The sequence below is a fragment of the Oxyura jamaicensis genome, chromosome 2 (assembly GCF_011077185.1).
Source record: "Oxyura jamaicensis isolate SHBP4307 breed ruddy duck chromosome 2, BPBGC_Ojam_1.0, whole genome shotgun sequence".
Classification (NCBI taxonomy): Eukaryota; Metazoa; Chordata; class Aves; order Anseriformes; family Anatidae; genus Oxyura; species Oxyura jamaicensis.
Genome location: NC_048894.1, coordinates 114,142,131 through 114,168,324, shown reverse-complemented (window position 1 = coordinate 114,168,324; position 26,194 = coordinate 114,142,131). Strand labels below are relative to the sequence as shown.

The window sequence follows — 26,194 nt, the reverse complement described above, 5'->3', positions numbered from 1 at the left end:
CTTTAAAATCTGCCATCAGAAGGACAAGCATAAAAGGCAGCTCTACACCACAGACTCTTTTGTCTAAGCCCTCATGAACGGGAACTATTTTGTTGGACACTCATACTATTCAGGAACAAAACTGAAACTTCCTCAAAAATGAAAAAAGCAACATGAAATACACTCAGTGGTGAAACATTCAACCTTTCTCCCAGCAAAATGACACGACGGAAGGCCACGAAGCTAGAAAGTTGCCAGACTAGAACAGCAGCCCAAGCTTTTAAGGTGAGGAAATATGGTCTGAACTGTGAAGCAGACCTTTTGAGAGTCCACTGGAACTGCAAACCTTCTTGGCCCCTGCAAAGTACCCCAGATCCACTGCTACTTGAGAGAAGTCAAGACCAATAGCCAGGGCTCAGAAAATGTCCCGTCCTCCAAGCTACTAGCATAGCTTAAGAACTGCAGTGTTGTGACTAATTTGATTCATGAGAACATCCTAAAACGTAGGCTGTTACCAGGAAACGTGAGATTGCTCTTTGCAATCTAAACCCAGTAATACCTCTAGAATTCATTAAAAATCAGATCATATGTAAATCCAACATAACACTTGAAAGAGAATGGCATATGACTAGAGTGGCTAATAAGTAGATAGAGAAATTCTAGTTCTGATCTTCAAGCAATACTTCACACTATTAGCTTGCCTCTCACTTTAATTTTAATGGACAACAAAACAAATACAAGATCAAGCTAATCAAAACTTACTGTTTTTAAATAAGTTGAGTTGGAAACTGGTTGAAAGACTACCTTGTCAGTTTTTGTTCTGTGAAGACTGTTAAGTAACAGAAAAAAATACAATAGCTAGGGAAGACTGCTTTCTGACATTTATAAAGTATATATATATATGCTTATACAGTATAAACACTTCTTGCTTAGAGTATGCTGATGGCTCATCTTCTGTTACTTTAGCACAGAACTGGTAAGTTAGCAGCAGTTGGAGGAGTATTGAATCAACTGTATGTTTTTTTTGTGTATTCAAAAGGTAGTACAGGCACTTCTTTGTACAAATTTTATGTGTTGTGCACATTCATAAAAGCAATAGAAAGACTGGAAAGTGAAAGAAAATCACTGCTGAAGCTTTTTTCTCCTCTGCTGCAATATCAAATTAAATCAAATCTGAAGCATGCATATGGCAGTAGCCAACATCTGAAGCTTTAGAGAAAAATTAAAATAAAGGAAAAATCCTCTAGCACTCCACCATACAAATGTACATTTGTCTAATACTGTACATACAGAAAACATTTTACTGATAGCTCTAATAATCTCATACTCTGAAGTACAAGATCTAATTATCATTAACTTAATTAAAACTGATTTCTTTCTATTGATTACTTAACTTTCCGATGCTGCTCTAACCCTACTGCCTTAGGGAATGTTTTCAAAGATTTCCATCAATGTTATGACTTTTTACATTAATTAAGCTATTTTGATTAGTTTGCCCTTTTAAAAATTATTATCAGTGCTATACATCTGCTAAGTAACAAATGACAGAGTTTAAACAGCTTACACAAGTTCAAACACTCATGGCTTTGCTTTTTTTCCTCCTTTCCCTTCCCCTGATCCCTCCACACCTCAGAAGGTTTACATACTATAAAAGATCTATACAGAAGTTTCCAAAAAGTTGCGTGCCTTTCTCCGAACTATCCAAGCAGCTAGCGAGCTGCTTTGTGCACTGCCAAACCTTCCTGACCAAGCAGTTGTGAGACCCCAACCTAAGAATCCTCCCCAGTCCTCAAAACCCGTAAGTAAAAGATAACCTTATATGAATAATAAAGGTCTATTAATTTTAGTGGATTTCAACTCAAACCGCATGAAAAACTAAGCACAAGTACTTAAGTGTTTCAAGAAGGAGATGTGGACAGGCTTTGCTTAATTTAAGCCTAAATCAACAACTCTGCAATAAGCTGCCCCATGAAATACTATACTTCAGTTAAACATAACTGAGAGCAGTTACCAGAAAAATTAAAGCAACATCATCTCGTTAAACTAACATTTTTGAAGAGTTGTATTTCGTTTTTTACTGAATAAAACAATTTCTACATATTCACAACTGAGAAGAAATATTGATTTTTTAAATTATTATTATTGTTGTTTTTTAGTTTTTCATTTGCCCCGCTGTAAGCTGAACTAATTTGGCATTGTTGGAAAATAAATTTCACAGTTAACGATTTCTGTTAACATCTGACTTTGAACACACAGTTACTCTCATCAAACTTTACTACTTATCTTTCAACCTAAGTCATCCAAATTACAGGTTATTCAAGAAACAAAAACAACCTCACTCTTATACACTGTAATGTCAGATACAGTACACAAAATATTACTAAGCAGACCATAATGAAAAACTGAAGAGCAAGTATACCCAGCTTCTTACCTATCTGCAGAACTTCTTTCAAAATGTTTGCTTTATTTTAAGCCTCACATAAAATTTCCAGTGTTAAGTGGTTACACACAAAAACCGGATTAATACAAACAATTCTGCTTACTTGCAAAGCACTTAAAAAAATAAAAATCAAAACCACAGTAAATGGCAGGACTGCACCATCAGTTAAAAAAAGAGAAAAAGGTAAGAAAAAAGAAGAAAAACCCAGCAATACATCATTAAACAAAGCCCTAAAAATCCCCTCAGAAACATCCTGAAATTCTGCTGAAATCATGTTCATATCAGACTGACACCCAAGCCAGAGGAAAGCCAACTGATGACCAGGCAGTAGGAGCTTACCTGCTTAAGTGCTTTCTTCGTGTGCTGCTGGAAGGAAGATACTAGCTTGCTTTGCACTGGTGCATTTGTAAGGCTCGAATCACGATTGGAAGACATTTCTTCAGATGTCTGCTTTGGGCAAACTTTATAAAAAGAAAAAAAAAAAAAAAGGAATACTGTTATGGGGCTTATCTTCTATGCATCTTGGAGAGCCCTAAGAAAAGGTGGGGGGGAAGCACGTGCCTGGAAAACAAAAATGCTCACTCCACAAAATTCAACTAATCTTGAGATACAAATGAGCTGAGAATCCAGCCATATTCTAAATACATGCGCTGCTTCACAAATATTTGTACCTCACTGGCCCCTTTTTGTGCAGCTCTGGAGACTGTGCAGATTTTGCCTGTCAGGTCCTGAAACGTAACTGAGGGAGCTGAATAACAGTTTTCACACAGAAGCCAGGCAAAAATTATCTTCTTCACCAAGTCATTTCTAACGGATTACTATGTGTCTAAACACGTATTTATACAGAAGACACTGATGACCCTGTATTCTGGATTTATGAGTATGCAACTTCATTCCAGATCGTAATGGTGTCTTAGGAGCCAGACTAATCTATTTTGTAAGTAGTTCTTGGTAAAAGTAAGAACACACACTTGCCTGTTTAATGGGTAGACTGGAATATCCTGCAAAGAGGAATTCTGGTCTCTCAGGTAATACACTCTGATATTTTGTCAGCCTTTTTAATAATCCATGTTTTAATGAATAACTACTACTGCACTTGCTTTAAACAGACTCTTCAATACATATTGTGTGAGATACAGGAAAAGTCTCCCGGTTAAAAATAAAAGGAAATATTATGATTTTTTAAATTATTATTATTATTATTATTATTATTGTTTAATCCAGCTTTATTAAACAGATATGAAGATCGTGAAAATGCCTGGAACATCCTGTTAATCTTGGTAGTCAGCAAGCTTGACTAAAAGGGCTGGGAAACCCTTTCCACTTTTCATGCCTGGCATTACTATTACTTTTACCAGTGTCTTAAGACCGCCCATCTAAAACAGAAGGAGCACAGATCCAGAAATTGAGCAGCTTTCTTCTTCTTTCCTCCTCTGACTGGGTTCAAGTCTGGCTTCCCACGCACTGCCCCAAGCCGGTTTGCATGCTGACATGCTTGCTTTAGGAAGCCCCAAAACTGCTTACGTTTTCCCCGAGATCTGCCATACATGGCGAAGCTATGACAGCAGTTTGAGGACACTAAAAGAGGTTGCACAGACATGGGTCCGAAAGAATTTTAGCCCAATTTTTCTGTTTGCATGTGGTTTTCTCCTCCCACCCTTCAATGGGGCAAGCAGACAAGTGAAGTTGCATTTCGACTCCCTTGTCTCTAGCAGTGTTTCATAAAATAAATATTGTAATGGCTTTTTCTTTGTGTTTGTAAGAAAAGAGATAGAATTGAGACAATTTAGCTATCAATAAGTAATTGCCAGTGTAAGATGCATGGGATATTAAACATTTCTTTCCACACGGAAAGAAAAAAATAATTCATACTTACTTGACAAGCAGAATATATTCTATTTTATGGCTTTGGCATTATGTCAAGATAATTTCCACATGAGATTAAAAAATTTCATTAGCAGATAAGACAAATCCAATTTTGTCACAAGACTTCTAACTGATACTTTTCACTTTTTTCCCATGTACTCAAAGCATTTGTCAAGAATATACAAAGAAGATGCAACACAAAACAGCTTCTAAGCTTACAGTATCACCTGGTTAGGATCAGTGTTTTCCACATGATAAGCAATGCTTACTATCAAAAAAGGCAACTCAGAGGAGCAGTAAATTGTCAGCAGAGAACAAACAATAGCTACTTTATATAATCCAAATCACTACAATAGCTCCTGAGATACAGAACACCTACACCAAAATAAATACCTGATATTTCAAATTACCCAAACTACTGTTTCGATTCTTAGATTTTTTTTTTTTACTGTTTTCTGGCAAAGACTAAGAGTCAAAGAACTGAATTAAAAATGGAAATAGTGTAAGCATACAAATCCCAAAGTTAAAGAGAACAGAACTGAACAAATTAAAAAATGGCAGAAGAAGGAAAACTACTATGTATATAAGTCCCCCTCCTAAGTGAGGATACAACATGAATTATCATGAAGAATGTATTTCTCTTCTCCAGGATGACTAGAACTTCTAGTTCCTTTTTGACTAAGTGGTAAATTCTGGTTCTCATGACTTTGATTCAGGACATTATCCAACTGTCTCCCCTATTTATTTTGATGATAAAGTTCATGACGGAGAGGTTTGATACTACTAACTGATGATGCTCAACACTACAACAGTTAATGTCAAACTCCGGATACAGCATGGGAATAAATATAAACATGGCTCCACGTTAATTTTAAGCCTTAATTCCTTCTTATTCTAACAATAAACCCTTTAATTTAAATGAAAATGAAATTGTGACAAGGTCTATTAGAGGCAATACTTTTGATTTCTATCATTACCTTAATTTCACATAAAAAATAATATCAATGTATTATTTCCTTTTGCTTCTGTTTCTTTAAAACTTTGACAGTGAAGATAAACCAGGGAACAGGGCTTGTTTTACTTAGTGAAGCAACTTGAACTAGAACCTGCCGAAATAATAAACGAGCTTGCCATATCTGTGATCAATTCTGCAGGTACAGAAGGAGTACCTCAATGTATGCTGGTTCAGTTTATTGCAAACCAAAACTGCTTTCTTTAGATTCCTGAAAATAATTGGAGAACAAAGTATTTCTGTTTCCTGTCATCTATAAAGAAACACACGTATGAGGCTAAAATCCACTGCTTAATTTTTTTAAATGCCATTGTGATTAGAGAAATTTATTTACAATTCATTTATTAACAATCAGTATTTCCATTGTAAAATATACTTAGGACATTAAAAATAGTTTCCTTCACATATCCTGTAGCTTAAAATATTAAGAAGATATTCTAAATATTGTTTTCCATGTTTATTTTAATCTCCATTTCCACTTAAAAGCAGCTTGATACAAATCATGGGTACAAACCTAACGGTCCAGTTAATAAGACATACCATTGCCTATTTTCCAAAAATAGAAGATATAAACACTAAAAATCTAAATATGTTAATTTATATAACTGCATAATAGTTTATACAGTCTATTCTCTTGATTAGTAAAAAAAAAATACCAAAGAAAATCAAGATATTGTTTACAAAATAATATGAATTAAACTTTTATTTATGAAATTAAATACAAATATGAGATGATGAATAAATTTATTCTTTAAAGCAAGTTGCACTGCTTAGTGATTTAAATCAATCTATGCCAAAATCTCAGTATACTACAAAGGCTGTGACCACAGAAAATTGTATTTATTTGTTCATTCAAATGGATAAGGTCCAACTGCTTTTCTCTGCATGAGTCAGAAGTGAAAAAATGGAAAAACATGATAGAAAAATATGTCGGTGTTTGAAGTAAAAATTGATGGTCCTGGTGAAAAAAACAAAGACTTAAGACTGCAGCTATGAAAACCAAAGAACACAGTAAAAGAAAAACAAATTCAAGAAGAGTCAGTGGTCTTTGTACATATGTACAACTTTGGAAAGCTGGAACTACTTTGTCCATAAGCACAGAAGATACATGAATATTATCAGATCCATGTTACCTTGAAAAACTCTTATCAGAAAAGAATGCTAAAAATAAACTAGATGTTGGGGAGGAAGAAAAGAACCTTGAAAGAATGCAACAGACTAAGCAAAAATATTTGGGTAGCAAATAAAGAGGATTCACCATTATTGCTACAGTAGAAAAAGAGAACGAGAGCAGTTTTAAGCCTACAGGAGGCATTTCCCTTTAATGCAGAATAATTAAGCTCCATTCAGCTTCTTCAAGGGCCAGGACTGAGGGAAGAAATAAAGCAACTATTAAGCCATAAACTGTTAGGTTACGAGCTGGAAGAGCAGCTGGGTCTCTGAAGATAAGACCTCCTTAGTGAGTGTTCAGGGAGTGTTAACATGAATGATAGAATTAGAATTACTTAACGAAAAGAGGATGTTAAAAATGTTTTTGACAACCTCCAGTTAAAATAACCTCCTCTCTTCCATTTTTCCAAGACTAGTTTTGGTAATTACTGTGACAGGCTATGATTTGTAAAAATCAGCAATGTTACATTTAATTTCAAATTTCATAAAGTATCTCAGTAATTTTATATTGCTTTCTACTACCTTCCTACCCCCAAATAAATATGATACCTACTTAAACCATATTAGAAGGTATATTTCTTCAAAGAAACAGTCTTCTGTAAGAATACAACTTAAAATCACTCTGCCTCACTGTCACTGAAAGTTATTAGGAATAATTATAAACAGATTTATTTAACTGGATGGACAGAAAAGTTCCTGGAGTGCTCTATGGGGCTTGTTTTCCCCAAATAAATAGCACAATTAATTCTGATTTCAGACAGACCATACTGATTTAAAATCAAACCAGTAAAATCAACACCAGTTCACTTCCTTCTTTGTTACAGAAACCACAGCAGATGAGAAGGATTGTTTACTAATGGCCACATTACAAAACTCAAATTAATATTGCTACCATATGCTAAAGACTATAGTCTACCTCAAGCATAAAATGTATGTACACACTCTGGAGATAGAAAACTTCACAGAGAACCCCCTTAGGAAAACAAACACACAAAAACTCTCTCCGAAATATCCATAAAATTCAATATTTTCTTTGGGTGACACAGATCTATACTTGCATTGACATAAATGGTCACGCTTTGCCAACACAGACGTATCAAGTAATTCACCTTCATCACTCTTTGATCTCTAGAGCTCAACTTGCAAAATCTGAACAATTCAGAACGCGACTGTTGCCATCAGCTTTTGAAAATGAAAACCAGTTTGGGAGTTGGTTAATTGCACAAGTTCACCAATGAAGCAAAACCAGATGCATATATCAAGGGCACTACTGTGACTGTAATATTCTTTTCAAAAAGTAATACTCACACTATGAAATGATAAGTAACATTCACATGTTTTGGAGACAGACATCAAATACCCTGTCAGGATGTGATTGCACTGAATCACATTATAATCTGAGGATAATTTTGTGCTCAGACATTTAATAAATCTTTGAAAACTGTGAATCCTCGTTCCAAAGGAAGTCAACATTTTCCACTAAAATGTAGTCTGTCATCACTATGTCACCAATTTCTAAGGCCTCAAAAATGATAATCTACAGCAAAAACAAAACACACACACACACACACACACACAAAAAAAAAAAAAAAAAAAGATGAGAAGATCTCTCCCTCAAGCTCTATGTTATCTTCTCATGACTTATTGCCACAGTGGAAATGAAACATAGAGAAGTTAAACTTAATCCTGGGTACTGTACTTCTATATTGTAGCTACTTGAGGGGAAAAAACAACCAAACAAAAAGCAAAAAAAAAAAACAACAAAAAAACAAAACAAAACAACAAAAAAAAAAAAACAGAAAAAGTCTCTTTCAGGTGTGTCATCCCGACCTCAATATGTTTGGGCTGCTATTCCTTTGCCACTCTTCTGCTTTGAGAAATCCCACCTGGCATCCAGATATTGCCACATACAACTGACATACTCAGCAGAAGCAGTGGCATCATTCTCGAGAAACAATATGCTAAGGATAACAGGTTTCCCTCGACTGCCAGAAATTCCACTCTCGGAAAGAAATTGAATACATAAACGTGGGCTCAGCTTTCAAACAATGGTGAATGTTCATTCCTCCCAATAGGAGTTATCCTAGCAGCTTCCTAGTCCAAAAAGCACAAAGCATCCAAGATCACAGCAGCTACAAAGACAAAATTTCAGGATTCAGCAAGAATCTGATCCTCTATCATCCATCTACTACCTCTAAGAAAACTGCCTAAGCGATTAATTCTGCCAGTTCATTTTTAAATTGAAGAACTTCCAGTTTTCGGAAGTGCTGCAAACCACAGCGTCTCAAGAGGAAATTATATTGCTCAGCTCTGGGCAAACTTCAGGCCCTCTGTTTGGGTTGGGCCTGGGGAGGGAAGGCACGCTACCGCAGGGATTGCTACCTCCTCCACAGTTAGATCATTGTGCATTCCACTGGCTTGCATGAAGACAACTTTTAATCAACTGTTCTCCGTGGCTGATGGATTACCCCTGGCTTCAGAAACCCTGGGGACCAATGCTTTTTTGAGAACAGAACATCCTATTGATGGGCAAAAGGATATTATAGTCATCATTTTCCCAGGCAACAGTAATTGGGATTTTAATTCTTTTACTGACTGTGCCTTTACTTGCTGCTCCTGCGTTTGAGTGAAATGGAATTTACAAAAAGATACGAGAGACTATTAGAGACCTTCTGTAGAAATCCCATTCCAAACAAAATCAACTGTAACATAAAGTGTTCATTTAACATGTGCCTTGGGAGAAGGTGGGGAAAGAGATTTCTCCACAGCATCTGCAAAATTCTGAGGTGTGGCCTTTCTGGTTATCAGCTTAGCAGTACTGATGTGGACTAAGAGCTTTTGCCAAGTCATGTGTTTATAACTGTGAGAAGTTTCTATACTATTATGCTAATAAAATTGTTCAGTAGCTTGCATTATACTGTGACTGCTGCTTGAATGTCAGCTGGTACTTTTTAGTTAGCAAGCTGAAGACTGTCATCTTAAAGCCCAAAGAAGGACAGTGGAAATTGCTGAAGTTCATGATAGGATCTCACCCTCACTTTCCAGCTAACTAACTTTAAAGAGGCACTTTTAGATCCTTGCTAAACAACTTATTTTGACATCTGATCATTCTGTTGGAACTGGGGCTTCTGGACTCTATCACACTGGAAACAAGAGCAAATTAAAAATGCAATCAGACGATTAAGAATACATGAAAACAATATCCATTGTTGTACGGATCATACATATTAAGGCTGAAAGGAATTGCTCTATCTATTGACCTTTTCTAAAACATGAGTCCAAGTATTTCATAAAGCATTTCTTATACTGGATCTTTTTTTTTTTTTTTAATGCCACAGAATACTTTTAGTATGCATAGTTAAACTGATAGGCATCTTGTTAGGTTTGTTCTGCTAGGCCAAATATTTTCTATAGAAATAACTTTTCTTAAATATTTACCAAACGATCAAGTCATCTCCTCATCTCTGATAAACTAACTAGACTGGCTCTCTTAATTTCCCAGAGCAATGGAGGTATTTGTTCATTCAGGAGTTCTTACATCTCTTTGCTAAATCCTTTCCTATTTTCCATAATTCTTTCTTACAGCTATATTGAATGCAATACACCACTAATCATTTAACTAGTGCTATACCCAAAGGAAAAACTGCACCTATACTCTTTAATCAGTATTACCAGAATTATAGTCCAAGAACTGCATTGGACTAATTAGGGAAAGCATCTCATTTATGCTGAATTCATTTTCTACAGTGATACTTAGATGCTTTTCAGATTTTCTGATTTTATTGGAAATATATTTCCACTTCACAAACATAACCTTTTTAATTTACTTTGAATTCTAATAAAATCCATGTTATTCAACTCTAGTCCTTTACAAGGCAATCAGGAGGCATCTCAACATTTTTATTTATTATCAATAAATTTAATCAGCAAGGATTTTATACTTTTCCAGAAGTATTGACAAATACCTTGAATGAAATAGGGTCAAATTGCATCCTCAAGGGAACAGCAAAAATACCTATTTTGGATGGTGATTCCTACTCCTCTGCAGATCTAATAACTTGTAATTTTCAATCCATTTAGAATTGGCTGCATTTCTTGGTCACGGTGCTGTTTTTAAGCCAAGCATTACACACTGCAAACGTACACTTACAGAATTCTAAATATATATCAATAGATGCCTTTATCAACTAAACTTTCAGTCTCAAGAAAAGCTATTATCAAACATGTTTAACAAAACTAAGCCCTGTATCAGGTGGCTGATACAAGATATGCTGTCTTCAGTTCCTTATTGATCACACCCAGCCTTGGCCTTTCTAAATACAATATAGACTCACTATTGCCATCCCATATACTCTTTTTTTTTTTTTTTAATATACAAACTTCATAACACTAGAAAAAATTGAAAAAATCATGTTTTCAAAAAGTTAAAAATATCACAATTTGTTAAAGAGGAAATATGAGGGAAAGTTCTCAATTTTAAATACAATCTAGGTGCGAATTACTGCTCTACCCCCAAATATTTAAAAATGTTTAATTTTAGCAGCTGCTCTTTTATGTCACCCGAAGTGCTAGAATGATTTTTATCACTGTAAACTGTGAAAATAGTACACAGCCTCCTCCCAGTCCAAACCCAACAATTTTCTACTTCTGGCATTGTGGCACTGTTATTTACATCCTATCATCCTAAATAACTGCAAGGGCTTTGTCACTATTTTTGTTTGTTTATAAGTAGCAACATCAACTTCTGCTTTCCTGTCTATGACTGGAAACACGACTATTTACACTGCTTTTCATTGCTGGATTCTTCCTGTGACTTAGGGAAGTGTCCATCAACAGAGTATCAGACAGGAATTGTTGAAGAACTACAGATATGCAATACATTCAGTGTAGACTACATAAGCATAAAAACACAGCACTTGCAGTGTTTAACTTATAACCATAAAATATCACACAAGATGTAAAGCCGTTTAATAATTTATGACTTTTGTTTTTAAATCAAGCTTTACAACTTCACCAGCAGATTCAAAACAACCTAGAATCACAGAATCACAACACATCCTGAGTTGGAAGGGACCCACAAGGGCCATCAAGTCCAACTCCTGACTTCACACAGGACCACCCAAAAATCAGACCATGTGTCTGAGAGCATTGTTCAAAAGGTTCTTGAACTCTGGCAGGCTTGATGCCATGACCACTGCCCTGGGGAGCCTGTCCCAGTGCCCCACCACCCTCAGTGCAGAACCTTTCCCTAACCCCCAGCCTGACCCTCCCCTGTCCCAGCTCCATGCCGTTCCCTCGGGTCCTGTCGCTGTCCCCAGAGAGCAGAGCTCAGCGCCTGCCCCTCCGCTCCCCTCTGAGGGAGCTGCAGGCCGTCATGAGGCCTCCCCTCAGCCTGCCCTGCTCTGGGCTGGACAAACCAAGGGACTTCAACCTGTCTTAGGCAATCCCATCACTCCTATCACAGAACATTTTGTAATTTTCCCATGCTGCTAATGAACAATACTTAAACAGCAGTATCAGTCCCATACAGCTGTAGCATAGAAGCCAAGTAAGTCACCAACGATCAAAAAAGGGAATCTGTAGTGGAAAAAAAGGCATGAATCTTTTCATGTCCTAGTTGTAAACAGGACACCCTCTCACCATACACGAAGTGACCCAAAACAGTCAGCTGCAGACGAGCAGTGGGACAGGTTCTGAGCAGGTGGGCAGAACTGATGAAGGGAAGATTTATTTCAGAGATCCTGGAAAGTTTGATTTTTTTTTTTAAATAAAAAATTCTCTTTACAAACACTACATGAGAGTACCACTAATAATATTACTTTCTATTACTTGCAAGTCACTTTAGGTAACTGAGGAACTGTGTTTTGTTTATGAGCAATTATAGCTTTCAAAAATAAAAATGCTGATTTTCTAAAACTGTTTGAAACCACTTTTAAGTGCTTGCAATGTTTCAGTTCATTGTTATTTGACAAAACAAACAAATAAATAAATAAATAAAAATGCACAGGATTCAATACTTCAATATGTCTTTATGCCAACATGGCATCCAGGAGAATATCTGCCTGAAATAAGAAAAAAACCTCACCTTTGTCCTGTGCCCAGAACACTACTGAGGGACCCCACAGGTCCATGCTTAAATGAGTGGGGTATATCAGTATCTGTCCACTGCAAGTTTGAAGCCTGGTAATGCAAATTACTCATTAGCTTTGAGGCCTGAAACAATGATAAACCATGAAATTGTCTACTCAATGAGCACTACTCATTGTCTTTTAGAAAATGAAGTCAAATAAAGGTACTTGGTGTTCCTGATTTCGTTATAAAGCCAAAAGAGAGAAGAAGCTACTAAAAATTAATTCTACTGCACGCAAAACATTACTCTTTAGAAATCACACCATGAAAATCTTAGGTAAACAATACTTGTCTTTTCCCAGAACATGCCCTCTAACACTGAAATTAAAACACCTACCACCATTTTCTTCTCCATTATTATTGTTTGTCTCAGCCATTTCAGTGCCATCTAACTCAGATTCACATCCTAAATCCAATGTTCCATCAGTAGGGCATGTTGATTCTTCTTTCTACAGTAAAAATGCAAAAGAAAACTAAAAATTAACAAGAAAAAATGCTCCATTATTCCTGCTGCATCTCCAAAAATAGATTGCTGCAATATACTCGTATGCTTACATTTCAAAAAACAGAACAAAATGAAATATGCTTGTGAGTTATTTTAGAAAAAGACATAAAAAGCGACCTTCATGAAACAACTTTCAAAGCAAAACCAAAAAAGCTACTCTGTGAAGTCATAACATTTTTATTTAAAAACTGTCAAATAAAATGCATGTTCTTCCATTTTATATTTTTTATTTTTTTATCTTTTTAACAGAAACAGACTTCTTTGGCTGTTAAAAATCCTAGTCTTCCAGTTGAGTGTCCAGAATGCTGCAGCAAAACACAAATCCTTTAATGTTTCTTTTTAGCTTGCGCCTGTTTCCTGAATTCAAATAGCTAAAGCAACCTGGAGCTCACAAGCATGGGAGTGACTGTGAATACCTGGATTTGTGCCAAGAATATCTCCAGATTTAAAGCAAAACAACAGCATTTATCTTAGTAAATTACGAAATGAAGCTTCTGAAATCTATTAATTCAATGTTAGAATATTTTTTTGTTATCAGGAACAGGCAAATCTATATGGTTTTATGTTTTTAAAATCTTTTTATGTAATTTTTCTGCCATAAATTACAAAACATCATTTCCCTCACCCCTCCAGCCCCAAATTTCAACTAACTACATTTAGACTGCCAAACATACAATCTCACTCTCTTGTTTCTCACCTCTACTTCACATTCCTGCACTGATTGTGAAACTACTCTAAATTTGCCCATGTACAATAAAAGAAAAAAATTCCATCCATAGAAATCACCAGAAACACACCAAAAAAAGACAAACACAGAGGAAAAGAGAAAGCATAAAGACAAAATTTCACCACTATAATTAAATTCCCCGTCAAAAGTAATGACACAACCTGTACATTTAAAGCTGATTTATATTAGACTTGCAAACATTTTTCCATTATGTAAAAATCAAACATTAATCTGATTATTTAACAAAAAAGTCTGTGATTCTCATGAGCTCACTGCTCATAAAACAAAGATCTTTCTCTGAACAACCCTGAAAAATCAGCATTTTAGCTAAGCTACAAGCTTTTTATACCATATGCTAAATTCAAGAACATGTATATGCTTTCTAGGATAAAACATTCAATGTTTACTTTCATTATAAATCCTTTTAAAAGACATCTGAAAGCAGTTAGAAGGACTATCAGGTCATTTCCTCTCCAAAGGATCTAATCTGTTTACCTTTCTATCTATTGAGACATTCATAAAATGGATTAATAGCACTATGCACTTTCTATATACAAAATTCAAACTTACTTTGAGAGCGTAGAGTCCCGACTTCCCAGGGATTTTGAAGAATGTTCCATCACCTACACGAGTGTTAGTATGAAGCATTGCATTCAGGCAAGCTAATGGAGAGGTTCCACTGAAAAATAAAATTATGCAAAAATAAAGCAGTTCAAGATTGAGTGCCTCTTGTAAAACTATTCCCTTGGTCTATTTTTTTTTTTTTAAACTCATGCTTGCCTGGCTTTTTTTTTTTTTTTTTTTTTTTTTTTTTTAATTCTCTCAACCCTGAAAACATCTACATTACAATAACAGGCCAGTTTCAAACTTAATCATATGCATCTGTCCCCTAGGCTCGAGGCAAAAAGTCTGTGAATTATAATTATGCTTTTCTTCATACAGCAACCAGCTCCACATTCGAAGAGAAACAAAGTCCAAATATTTATGTGAAATTACTTCATAAATAACACCATGAAGCCTCATTTTAAAAATGTTACAGACAACGTGGCTGCTGCACATGAATGATCAAAACAGTACCAAGTTCAAGGGCAGCTGCATCCTATAGGATGAAAAGCAACAAAAGAATAATAAAGAGCCCAGGAAGAACACATTAAAATTAAAAGTGATATATAGTTAAGCCTTCTCCTGGCTTAACACAGTCAACATGGATTACTATATATAAATATAAGTACATTTATACCTTCTGTAAAGCACTATCTTTCCAAATTATAATTGTTTTAAAGATTAAGAGATCAACCTACTCAAGATAGTAATTAAATGCAATACCCTTGTGAAATTACTGTGCATGTTAAGAGACTATTTAAAAAGGAACATAACATGTTAAGAAAAAAAAGAATACTTGTACATAAACCTCTCCATAATAAATATGTTTTAGTACAGCAGAAAAAGAATGTAGATGTTTCTACCCTAGATAAACCTATACACTACTGTGAAAAGCTGATCTCAGAAACCTGAGGACGTAGGTATTCATAAATTGTTTTATTTCGTTTTATTTTTAAAATTAAATTTCCATACAAGCTTTACAGAGGTACTATAACATCTCTGCCCCCATTTACTGACTACTGTACATGGTGTACTCAGGGACCGAATCTGGAACTGTGCTTCTTCCCTGGGGTTGTTAGCCTGCACACGCGCTTATCTTTAGCCACGTAAATATATTCCACTTGGTTAAGTGGAACAATGCCTGCGCATTAAATTAAGTGTGTTGCTGAGTATTTCAGGTTTAATTATATACTCAACTATAAAGCAGGATCGGGGCTTCAAAAGTCCATTAAAAACTACTGATCTTTATTATGCAATATTTTAAGAAAGCATCCAATCCTTGTTGAAAATTGCAGTTTAAAAATAAAACTGGACTGAAATTGTCATCTTTCATATGATGATGATGCTTTCTGTTGAATTCCATGGCTCTGTTACAACAAAATTCGTCCTTACTATAAATATATTCATTTAATGGCAAGACAGATGATGTGGTGATTGCTCTTCCAGTAAAAATTAAACAATGATAAAGCATCCTCAGGACAGGAAGCCCTGTCCAATATAATGTATTGTTGGTCACCCAATGTATCACATTACTACATCCAAAAAGTACAGGTAAAAATGCTGCTTGTTGATAAAAGCAACAGATATTTAACATATATATATATTAAGTATTTTAAACATGACCTTGCAATATGAAAATTTAACATTTTTTTTTCTAAAAAATAAAAAAAGAAACTAATTCCACATCTGGTTTAGATATAATACTGTAACATAATATAAAACTAAGTATTGCAGAAATATAATGATATTGCTAGCAGTAGCAAAGAAGATATTAACAGACTTCAGTTTAGTTGAGTTTAACAATTACTTTAAAAAGTTTTGTAATAAGTAGTATACATCTCTTTACACATTTTCCTTATTGTATTAATGTTTGACAAGCAAAGACAGGCGTTTAATAGAGCAGTTCTCATTGCATAATTTCTTCCATATGGTAGCACACATAACATGAAGCAATTTAGACCCTCACAGTCTTGGATCTTTTTAGTGAAACATTATCACAGATTAAGACTTTCTCTGCAAGATAGAAAGAACTTGCTGACTCTGCAGTGGAAGACAAACTCAATACATCAACAAGAAACAAAACTGGGTGTGCTTGCATGCAGTGATTTGCTTCATTCTCCTATCCCTATGTAGAAATTCTGGACCCCTCACTTACTTTTAGATATCGTTAAGCATTTAAAATGATACATGATGAATGAACCCAAACTAGAGGATTTGGCAATATCTCATGACCACTACTGTGTTCACAGCAGATATCTTAATCTTCGAAGTCTAGCCAACTGGCAAGTGGACAATAGAAACTACTCTGACTTACAAAGAAATCCGTATCAGCTACTGAGCCAAGAGGTACTTTAACTACTGTTATGCTTGTTTCATAAAGATATCTGCAATTCCTAAGTAATTTGGCCTGTAACCAAAGGGTTGTGTCCACCCTTCTTGAAAAGAAGACTTGCACACGTCTATTATGGGTTACAAAACAAAACACAAATACTGAAGTTGCAAATGAAATAGTAATCTAGGTACTGTGGGGTAGAATTTATTTTGAGCTTGCAGTTAAAACTGAAATCCCACAGTGTCCGTTATCACAGCTATTTTGACCCATGTTAACCAGTCACTTGCCTATTCTTCTGTAAGTACATCCTTAAAATTCCCAGACGTTACCCACAAGGGATGCTGGAAATGCCTGCAGTATACTCTATCGCAACACAAGAAACTGCGGTTAGAAAACCTAGCAATCAAAGATCCCATGGTGCAGGCTGATGTCTGAATCATAGGGTAGTTTCTGAAGGATCCATACTGCTTACTGCATGCTTTCTAAATTCTCCTTCAGCCTAAGGCCATATTCGCTCTTCTCAGAACTGCTGGCATATATTAATACAGCAGACAAGCACAGCCAAGTACAAGGCTCTAAGTATCTTTGAATGTGAAAGGTTGCACAATTTGACCTAAGTTCTTGAAACACTCCACATCAGTTCAACTTTGATTCCATAAAATCGAATTGGTTACAATAACTTTTAACTTCGCAACTTGATATCTGTGAATTTTCATCGCCACAACATATTCAAAACCAATATGCTGAGTTTTGTTGCCACAGTCTACATATGAGGAATATGTTTAACATTTACGGCCTTCAGATGCAGAACTTCCATACTATTTATCATCTCTTGGGTGTGATCACTTTAAACCACTGTGATATTCTGAAAGTCATATAGACTTTCATATTCTGAAAGTCAGTAGAGTCAACTTGTGTAGCAAAACGTCTTTAAGATTGACTGTTTTCTGCTGGTAAGTTATTTTAGATATACATACATAGTTTTCTGCTGGTAAGTTATTTTATATATATATATATACATACCTACATAAAAGCAGTATACCTATACCTGCACACTTTCAAAAAGATTGTTAAAAAGTTACTTACTTTCTGCAAAGTTGATATGGAGTCACAACAACCAGCGACATAGGAAAGAGAAAAAATTACCAATTAGCCTTCCAACATACAATTACTTAATAAAACTTGATCATTTAAAAAACATCAGGCATTTCAAGGTTTCATATATATTCTTCCCCAGCATCACTTTAAGTTGGCAGTAATCAAGCATCCTTCCAAATATCATCACAAAATTCCTGCGCGTTATAAAAGCAAGCTTTTCACCCCAACTCCCCCAGCCAAAACCAGCTCCAAGATTTTGTGACTCTGGGCTCCCTCTACTGGTCACGCAGCCGGCGATAGCTAAATCCTAACACCAGCCTACACTGCCTCTATACACAAAGCTGGGCAAACATATTTAAGGCAAGTACAAATCTCTGTTACTTTCTCTGCTGATACATTTCCCCAAAAAACAACAAAAATCTGTAAAACAGAAGTAAAGATACTATTTATTTTTATATTTAAAACTTCTCAAACACACAGTTTTGTCAGAAAAAGACAAATGAAAACTTCTATGGTTATACTTTTAATTCTAATGGCCTTCGCTAGACTGCTTGCCAAGAGAAAAAGAATGATGTTGGCAAACATGATGTTTTAAATATGGAAAATAAAATGCCTAAAGCCAACCTGTCCAGATAATACAGCATGGCAGACAGTGAAAGAGCCCTGACGCTGGGCAGCAGGCAACATTTTAGCCCTTCAGCCCCCATGCCCACAGTCCAGCCCCCTCCCAGAGCTTCCCAGGGTTCCCGCTGTGCTCCTAAATAGGACAAGTGCTGTAAGAGGAGCACTTAGCTGTCATAAATGTGATTATTATTTGTTTGAAATCATCTGCTCATCTCATACAGATCCATAAATAGTCACAAGGCAGCAACATTTTCTGCACTGTTGGAAACAAAGTAAAGGGTTCATAACTAATTTCTAGACCTGATAGGAAGTCACGTAGATAAAATAGGCTTTTTGTGCATGTGAGTTAAACCAGTTTGGGAGGAATTGCAAGCTCTCTGGAAGAAAGGACCTAAATGTAGAGATAACTTGATGAAGATGAAATGGAAGTTAAAATCAACATTAAAGTCAGTCAACAAAATGTGAGTCCTATGCAATAGAATGTGAAATGAAATACTGAAAATACATATTTTCATGGCAAGTCAAAGGGACAGACATAGAGCACAGTGACGTGGATGGGAAAGTAATGACGGCACCATCAACAGAATTATGTATTAACAAAACATAATGTATTAGCAGAATGGGTCAACTGGATTGCCATCTGAGAGGCATACAAAGTAAACATTCTCTTATGTTCAGTGCTAGTGGATACCTATCAATTCCGGAGCCACTTAAACAGAAATGTAGACAATAAGAAGAAACACTAAAAAAGAACAAGTGTGATAAGAGGTAAGAAAATACAGCTTATGGGGAAAGGCTATAGAAAAGCCACCTGCGTGGTCTAGAAGAGTAAAAGAAGGCCTAGTGGTAATTTTTCAGAAAAATTTAAAATGCTGTTGGAAGTCAGTGGGGACAAACATTCTTCACAATCACTGGGGGAAGAAAAAGAAAGTTCACAGATAGTCTGAAAGTGTGAAAGTAGCTGTTATTGTTTTAATCAACACTATAACAAGACAAGTTTGTAAAATGACCTTCATCAGAGGATTAAATAAACACCTCTCCTGGCTGGTTCACATACTGGAACCTGTCCCAGTGATAACATTCATATTGAATCACCTCTTGAGAATGTGTCCAGCGTTGCATCCTAGGCTTCTTCACCTCTTTATTAAATGAAACTTTAAGCCTGAGACTAACTGCATGCCCAGACAGATGAGTGACGGCTGACCACTCCTGAGCTGCTCTCCCCCACAGCCGTGCTTGGCTGAGCAATGCTGTAGCAGCCCTTGGTGTTGGGGCCAAGGCAAGCTCTTCCAGCCCAGGAGAAAGAACCACGAGAGGTTCAGTGAATAGGAGACTGAAAAAAAATCAAGACATTGTACTGTATTTAAGTGGTGTACAGCCACAGGATCATTCCCCTGGCACACAGGGAAGTAGAGAGCACAAAGTGAGTGGCTGAAAATGACGCTGATCAGCACAAAGTTTCCTGTCAACCATCTACAAGCTTTTCAGCAGCAAAAGCTTGAAGTTTTCTAAATAAATCAGATCACATGATGCTGAAGTCTTGCCCTCATTCCACTATCTTCCCTGGTTATTTTGTAGATCTCTGCACAGGAAGAGTGAAAGCAGTATATTCCCTTTCTCATCCAATGTAAAATATAGACTATGTGTTCCAGGTATCATTTCAGACTCATCCTTTTTTAAATGGACAGCAAAATCATGGGCTGAACATGTTAATCCAAACTAAACCAATTTAAATTATCATAAGGAAAACTTGATTTGAACAATTAATTGAAATCTCGCTTTTGTATTTTTTCCATTTGTTTTCCTTTGAAAGGTTAATTCTTTCATTGCTCAAAATTACTAAAATACCTCGATCAACAAATAGACCTTTAATGCAATATTACTCTTTGCTAATCAGGAGACTATACATACATTCAGCAATCATCTAACCTTACATAAATTAATATTTACTAAAAGCTTAAATGTGTACTTAATTGTGGTAAGCTGTTTTGGGAAAGAAACTGGACTTTGGCTTTTAAATGCTGAATGAAAATACACTAACTACGTTGGATAGAAAAGGAAAAAAGGGAGAGTTTTCAAAATATTGCATATCCATCATAATTTATTAAACAATAAAAACATTATCTTTTACTATATACTTAGTAGGTAGCTAGGGAACCATCTATTAGTTTTATGTGAAGAATAGTGAAACTATAGAGCTGGTAGATCTCAGCTTCTCACACTAAGTTTTTATTCATAAATTGGAACAAGAAAAAAGCATTTTTCTTTTTGAAGTTCCGATCGGTTTCTGAATTTTAAAAGGACTACTAATTTGCACTACAGAAAATACTCTTGATACCTACAGTAGGTATGACTGTCAAAACTAGTTACGTTCCAAAGTCTTAACCACTTAAATAATAAATATAGTCATAATAAGTAAAATCTTAACCCTTAAACAGTTCTTCCATAATATTTTATAGGAACTGAAGTACATATGAGTAGAATATGTATATATATTTGTATTTTATATACATATTTATATGTTTGAATAGGCTACATGTAAATTTTAATCTCCCAGTTCGATACTTACATGTATTTTAAAACAAAATTTAAAACATTCTTAAAATAAATTGATATTAATTTTTAAGTTTATTTTTTGATCAATTTTATCCATGTTACCCAAAATTAATACCAAACTTGTTCTCATTTGGGCAGTACCCTAAAGAAAATTAGGGTATGATCTTATTCATGCTTCACACTTGGCACTTGACTTTCAGCCTCAGAACACCACAAACATGGCTACTATTTTTGAACCGAGTAAGTAGCCAGAAAGCTTACAGCTATCAAGCAACAAAACAGATGGAGACAGCTGATTTGACCACAAAGTCTCACAGACTGCAAACAAATCCCAGAAGATGATGGGGAAAGAGCCCCTGTATATATACTGCTGACATCACTTCATACCCAACCCTTACACAGATTTCTTGGTTTTCTAAACCAGATGAAGACAGAGGCAAGAGTATTATTAGTATGATGGAAAAAACACAGACCAGTACAGACATGCTAAAGCGTAACACATTCTTCACAGATACCCGGTGTCTGCCTCTAGCTAGCAGAGCATACCTCTCAGCTTTCACTGAAGTTAACCCAAGTAGTGACTCACAAATATCTAAAGCAGAAGAACCGGTGATGAACTTGAACCTTGCCCGTTGTAGCTTGAGGGAGTTACAAGCAGCTGGAATCAGAGTTGACTGAAGTATCTGATACATCACCAAGAAAACAAATCTTTTCGTTCTCCTTCAAATGTGAAATAACCTGGAGCAATCCTGGAGAGAAATTCAGCGTTGATACTAAGTTCAAGCCAAGTATCACGCAAGGATATTTTTTGCATTCCTTAGCAGGATAACAGAAAAAGCTGCTCAAAATCTCATTAACAAACTCACCTAGTCTGGTTTTACTTTTTGAGCTCAGCAAAACCTGGAACCAGGCAAAGAGCCAGAACTGGAGCTGCTTCCACAGAACTAGCAGGTGTCCTCTGTCTGTTATCAAACCGTCTCTGAAGCGGAAAACAACTCTGTCTTTCCTGGGAGGAGTGGCAAGCAGCCACCCAGAGAGACACACAGATATTATACAAGTCTTCTGTGAAAGGATATAATGTAATAAAGACTAGAGATTAAGCCACTACCCTTAAGACCTGTTCCTAACACTACTAGGATCCTCCCATGTGAACCAATCTCCCTCCCTGCCTTTTGTACGTCTACTTAGAGCCATCGTGTGCAGCGACTACGTGACATGAGCACACACAGCACAGCGCAAACCTAATGAAGCTCCAGCCACATGTCGTCCTATAAAACCCACGGTGGACAGACTCGTGGATGAAACTGCTGCAAACCATGACCAAAAGACAGGGGAAGCTGGTAAGAAAAGGATGTTTTGTTTCTGTGTTTTGGAATTTGGCAGACCGGTTGCCTTCACCCACCGATGGTAACGAATGACCAACTGACCACATAATCCAAGAAGATACTTAGGTTCCTGGGTAAAGCAAAGCTCTTATACATGATTACCCACACATTTTTCTTCTATAATTCAGTAGCTAAGAGTTCGGCTTACGCTTACAACTCTTAGACTTAGTTTTTTTGTTTGTTTGTGTGTTTTTTTATTATCACCCCTTAGCTGTATCGTGGCACCATAATATATTTGATTTTTCCTTTCTTTTCCTGAGGTAAAGACTACTGAAAACACATCAAATCTACCCTCTGCTCTGTAAAACAGACTTTGATAGACATTTCAATCGAGTTCAGCTTTTCTACCCCTACCTTTAGAGAACACCCTGTGGTGTGAGGACACGACATATGTGCTTTCTGGTACTCTACCACACTGATAATGAATCTTTCCAATGTCTAGAGTAAAATGTATTGTAGCTCCTAGTATTGGCAGTCTGGAAAAACTTCTGATGGTGTCAAACCTGAGGACAACGGCCATAGCAATATTCCAGGAAAAAACAAAACAAAACAAAACAAAACACTGTTCTGTGGTGAAACCAAAGATTCGTCAGAACTCATCTAAAACAATAAAATGAAAAGCCCCAGGAACTGAAGTTCATCACAAATCTCAGTGCTTCTTGCGTCAGCTAGGTTTCTTTTTTTTTTTTTTTTTTTTTAATAAATTGGTTTCTCTTACATGAAAGCCTTTATATACAGAAATTCCAGAACCTGTATAAAATTTAGAGTATACCTGAACACAATTTTACACAGCATGTAAAAAGAAAGAGCTATTGATGTATTTTTCTGAAAATATTTTTTCTCAAAAAAAAAATCTTAAAAATAATACCTTTAGAGATATACATTTCCTCAAGGTTTATATATATTTTAAAACAAGATGAGAAGAAAAAATTAGAAGCACACAAACCTACCTTACCAATACCACGTTAGAATCTGCAGGCAGAAGGATACAAACATGGTTTCCTGAAATTTAGATATTCTTAGCTATTATTTTTGCTGATTACCCTTGTCCTTTGTCAGCCATTCATCTGAGTAGGTCTCCCTAAATATATCTCCCTTTTTTAATGTTCTAAAAAGTATGCTTGTAACACCATGACACCTCTTTAAACGATACTCACATGTGGCAACAAGCATTCCTCAACCACAAAGGAAATGAGACAACAAGTTTTACAGAGAATGTTTACACTTCTCTGTGTTCTGAAACACCTGGGAAAACCTCGGGTTTCTCTGCCTTGAGAAGAAAAATCTCAAAGAAAGGATATACAGTAAAGGCATTTCTGTGCTTTGAATCATTCCCGTTTTGTTAGATGTACTACAAACAACACAAGAATAAAGCAATGATAACCAAAGGGGAAAAAATAAAAAAAAAAAAAAGGAGAAAAAAAAAAAAGCATTTAAATATGTTTTTAAAAGATGCAGGCAAAGATTAGAAGAATATCCTTTGAAATCATCCTAAAAGAAAATGTTTCACAAAGAAAGTTATACCAAAAGAACAAGAAATCTACATGTGTCAGAGATGGTCACAACAGCTAAAGTGTTCTCTGGACTGAGAACACCCTCCTCATTCAATTTAACTTGAAAGAAACTTTTTGATTTCTTTGTGTAGCAAATTCATATGCTGGTCAAATGATACAGTTCTCTCTTGACAGGTACTTCCTACGCAAGAATATGTTTTTTCTTTTCTCTTTTAATAAAATATTTCCTTTTAATAGTTTTAACTGATTCATTAAAAAGCAGTAGTACATTTTTCATTTTCTATTCTAATACCTATGATCAGCACGAAGGACAAAATTATAAAGAAAGGAAAATATGAATTCCTGCCACATGAAAGGAACTCTGGAGTAGAGGTTAAAACATGGCTTTCTTAAAGAAACCATGGTTTTGATATATACGATGTCTTATTTTAGTATCAGATTTCACAAGCCCTTGTGGGTTTTAAATACATATGTTTAGAAAAATGAAGTAATGACTGTGATACAATCAGAAATGTACTAAGCCCAAGAAAAACATTGCCACAAAATGTGCACTATATAAAATGAAAAAGAAGAAAAAAAAAAAAAGAAAGAAAGAAAGAAAGAAAAAACACTCTTCCAAATATTCTTGGCTTCAAGTTGGGTGAAGCTTACTCTTAAAAAATATAATAAAAAATAAAATGGTGGAAAGTAAAGTGACTATGCTGAACAAGAAATAGTCAGTAATCACCAAATGCCTTTTGGCCTCTAAAATTTAATCATCCTACACAAGGGACCTCTATGAATTTATCCCAAGTTTTATTGTTTAATTTGGCTTTTTAACTGGCCAGTCTCCACAATGACAACTTTCTTTTGGAGTATCTTGTGTGTGTTATTGAGATATAACTGGTTAGTCAAATGCAAAATAAAATATATACACACACAGAGAGCTATTTTTAAGAACATTAAGCTCCACCAAGGTTCACACTCTCATATCATTGTAGATATTTTATAGTGGAAGGAACTTCCAGAAGTCATCTAGTCTAACCTCCTGCTCAAAGCACGGCCACTTGGATCAGGGCCTTGTCCAGCCAAGTTTTGTGCAGTCTCCAAGAATGAAGACTTCTCAACCTCTTTGGACAACCTCCTCCTGTGCTTAACTGCTCTCACTGGGAAAATATTTTCCTTAGTATCAAATCAGAATTTTCCACGTTCCAACATGTGTCTGTTGCCTCTCATGCTGTCACTCTGCAACCTCCAAGGGAAGCCTGGCTCCGTTTTCTCTACACCCTCCCATTAGTTAGCTGCGAACTGCCATGAGATCCCCTGAGCCTTCTCTTCTCTCATGTGAACAAGCTCAGCTCTCTCAGCCTCTCTTCACACCTCATGTGCTCTAGCCTCCAACCATCTTGGTGGACTTTGCTGGACTCATGCCAGTATGTCAATGTATTTTTTGTACTAGCAGGCCCAAAACTGGACATAGCACTCCAGATGTGGTCTCACAAGTGCCAAGCAGAGGGGAAGGATCAGTTTTTCCAACCTGCTGGCCATGCATGCTCGTTCTGACATGGCCCAATGCGGACTTGGCCCTCTTTGCTGCAAGGGCACGCTGCTGGCTGACATCCAGCTCCTTAACCACCAGACTCCCAGGCCATTTTCTGCAAAGCTGCTTTCTAGTAAGTTAGCTCCCAACCTGTACTAAATTGTGGGGACCAGAACTGGACAATACTCTGAGCATGGCCTGACAAGCACCAAGTATAGTGTGATGATCACATCTCTACCTCTGCTAGTAATGTCTATGCAAATGCAGTGCAGGATCGGATTTACCTTTGTTGCTACAGTAGCACACTCATGGCCATGAGACTCATGATCAGGTTGTTGTCCACCATGACCCAGGTTCCTTTCAGCAAGGCTGCTCGCTGGTCACACAGGTCTGATCCTAGCCTGTACTGAGCAATTTGGTTATATTGTCCTAGGACTGCAGAACCTGCCATGTGAAGAAAGACTGAAAGAGTGTCTTTTCATGCCATAGAAGAGAAAGCTCAGCGGGCCTCATCACACTTTTCTAGTTCTTAAAGGGCAACTACAAAGAGGCTCTCTCTTCTCAAGAGCCACATGGAGAGGACAAGAGGCAGTGGGTACAAGTGGCACTGGGAGAGGTTTCATCTTGGTATGAGGAAGAAATTGTTAATAGTGAGAACAATCAATCACTGAAACACCTTCATCAGGGACATGGTAGAGTCTTCACCACTGCCAGTTTTCAACGTGACTGAACAGA

The 26,194-nt window shown here is 36.2% G+C and overlaps 1 protein-coding gene across 7 annotated transcripts in view; it reads right to left on the bottom strand.

Annotated features, from left to right (window-relative positions):
* ASXL3 (ASXL transcriptional regulator 3) overlaps positions 1 to 26,194 on the bottom strand; it is a 128,897-nt gene that overhangs the window by 58,973 nt on the left and 43,730 nt on the right. For 3 of the 7 annotated variants that reach the window (XM_035316560.1, XM_035316559.1, XM_035316558.1), the window contains 3 exons: positions 14,399 to 14,507; positions 12,934 to 13,045; positions 2,759 to 2,880 (listed from right to left, as the gene is read on the bottom strand). In XM_035316560.1, coding sequence (XP_035172451.1) covers positions 2,759 to 2,880; positions 12,934 to 13,045; positions 14,399 to 14,507 — 343 coding nt within the window. Of the gene's footprint in view, positions 1 to 741; positions 809 to 2,758; positions 2,881 to 12,933; positions 13,046 to 14,398; positions 14,508 to 26,194 lie in introns of those variants that run through there. The other 4 variants (XM_035316561.1, XM_035316564.1, XM_035316563.1 and 1 more) reach the window with 3 other exon arrangements.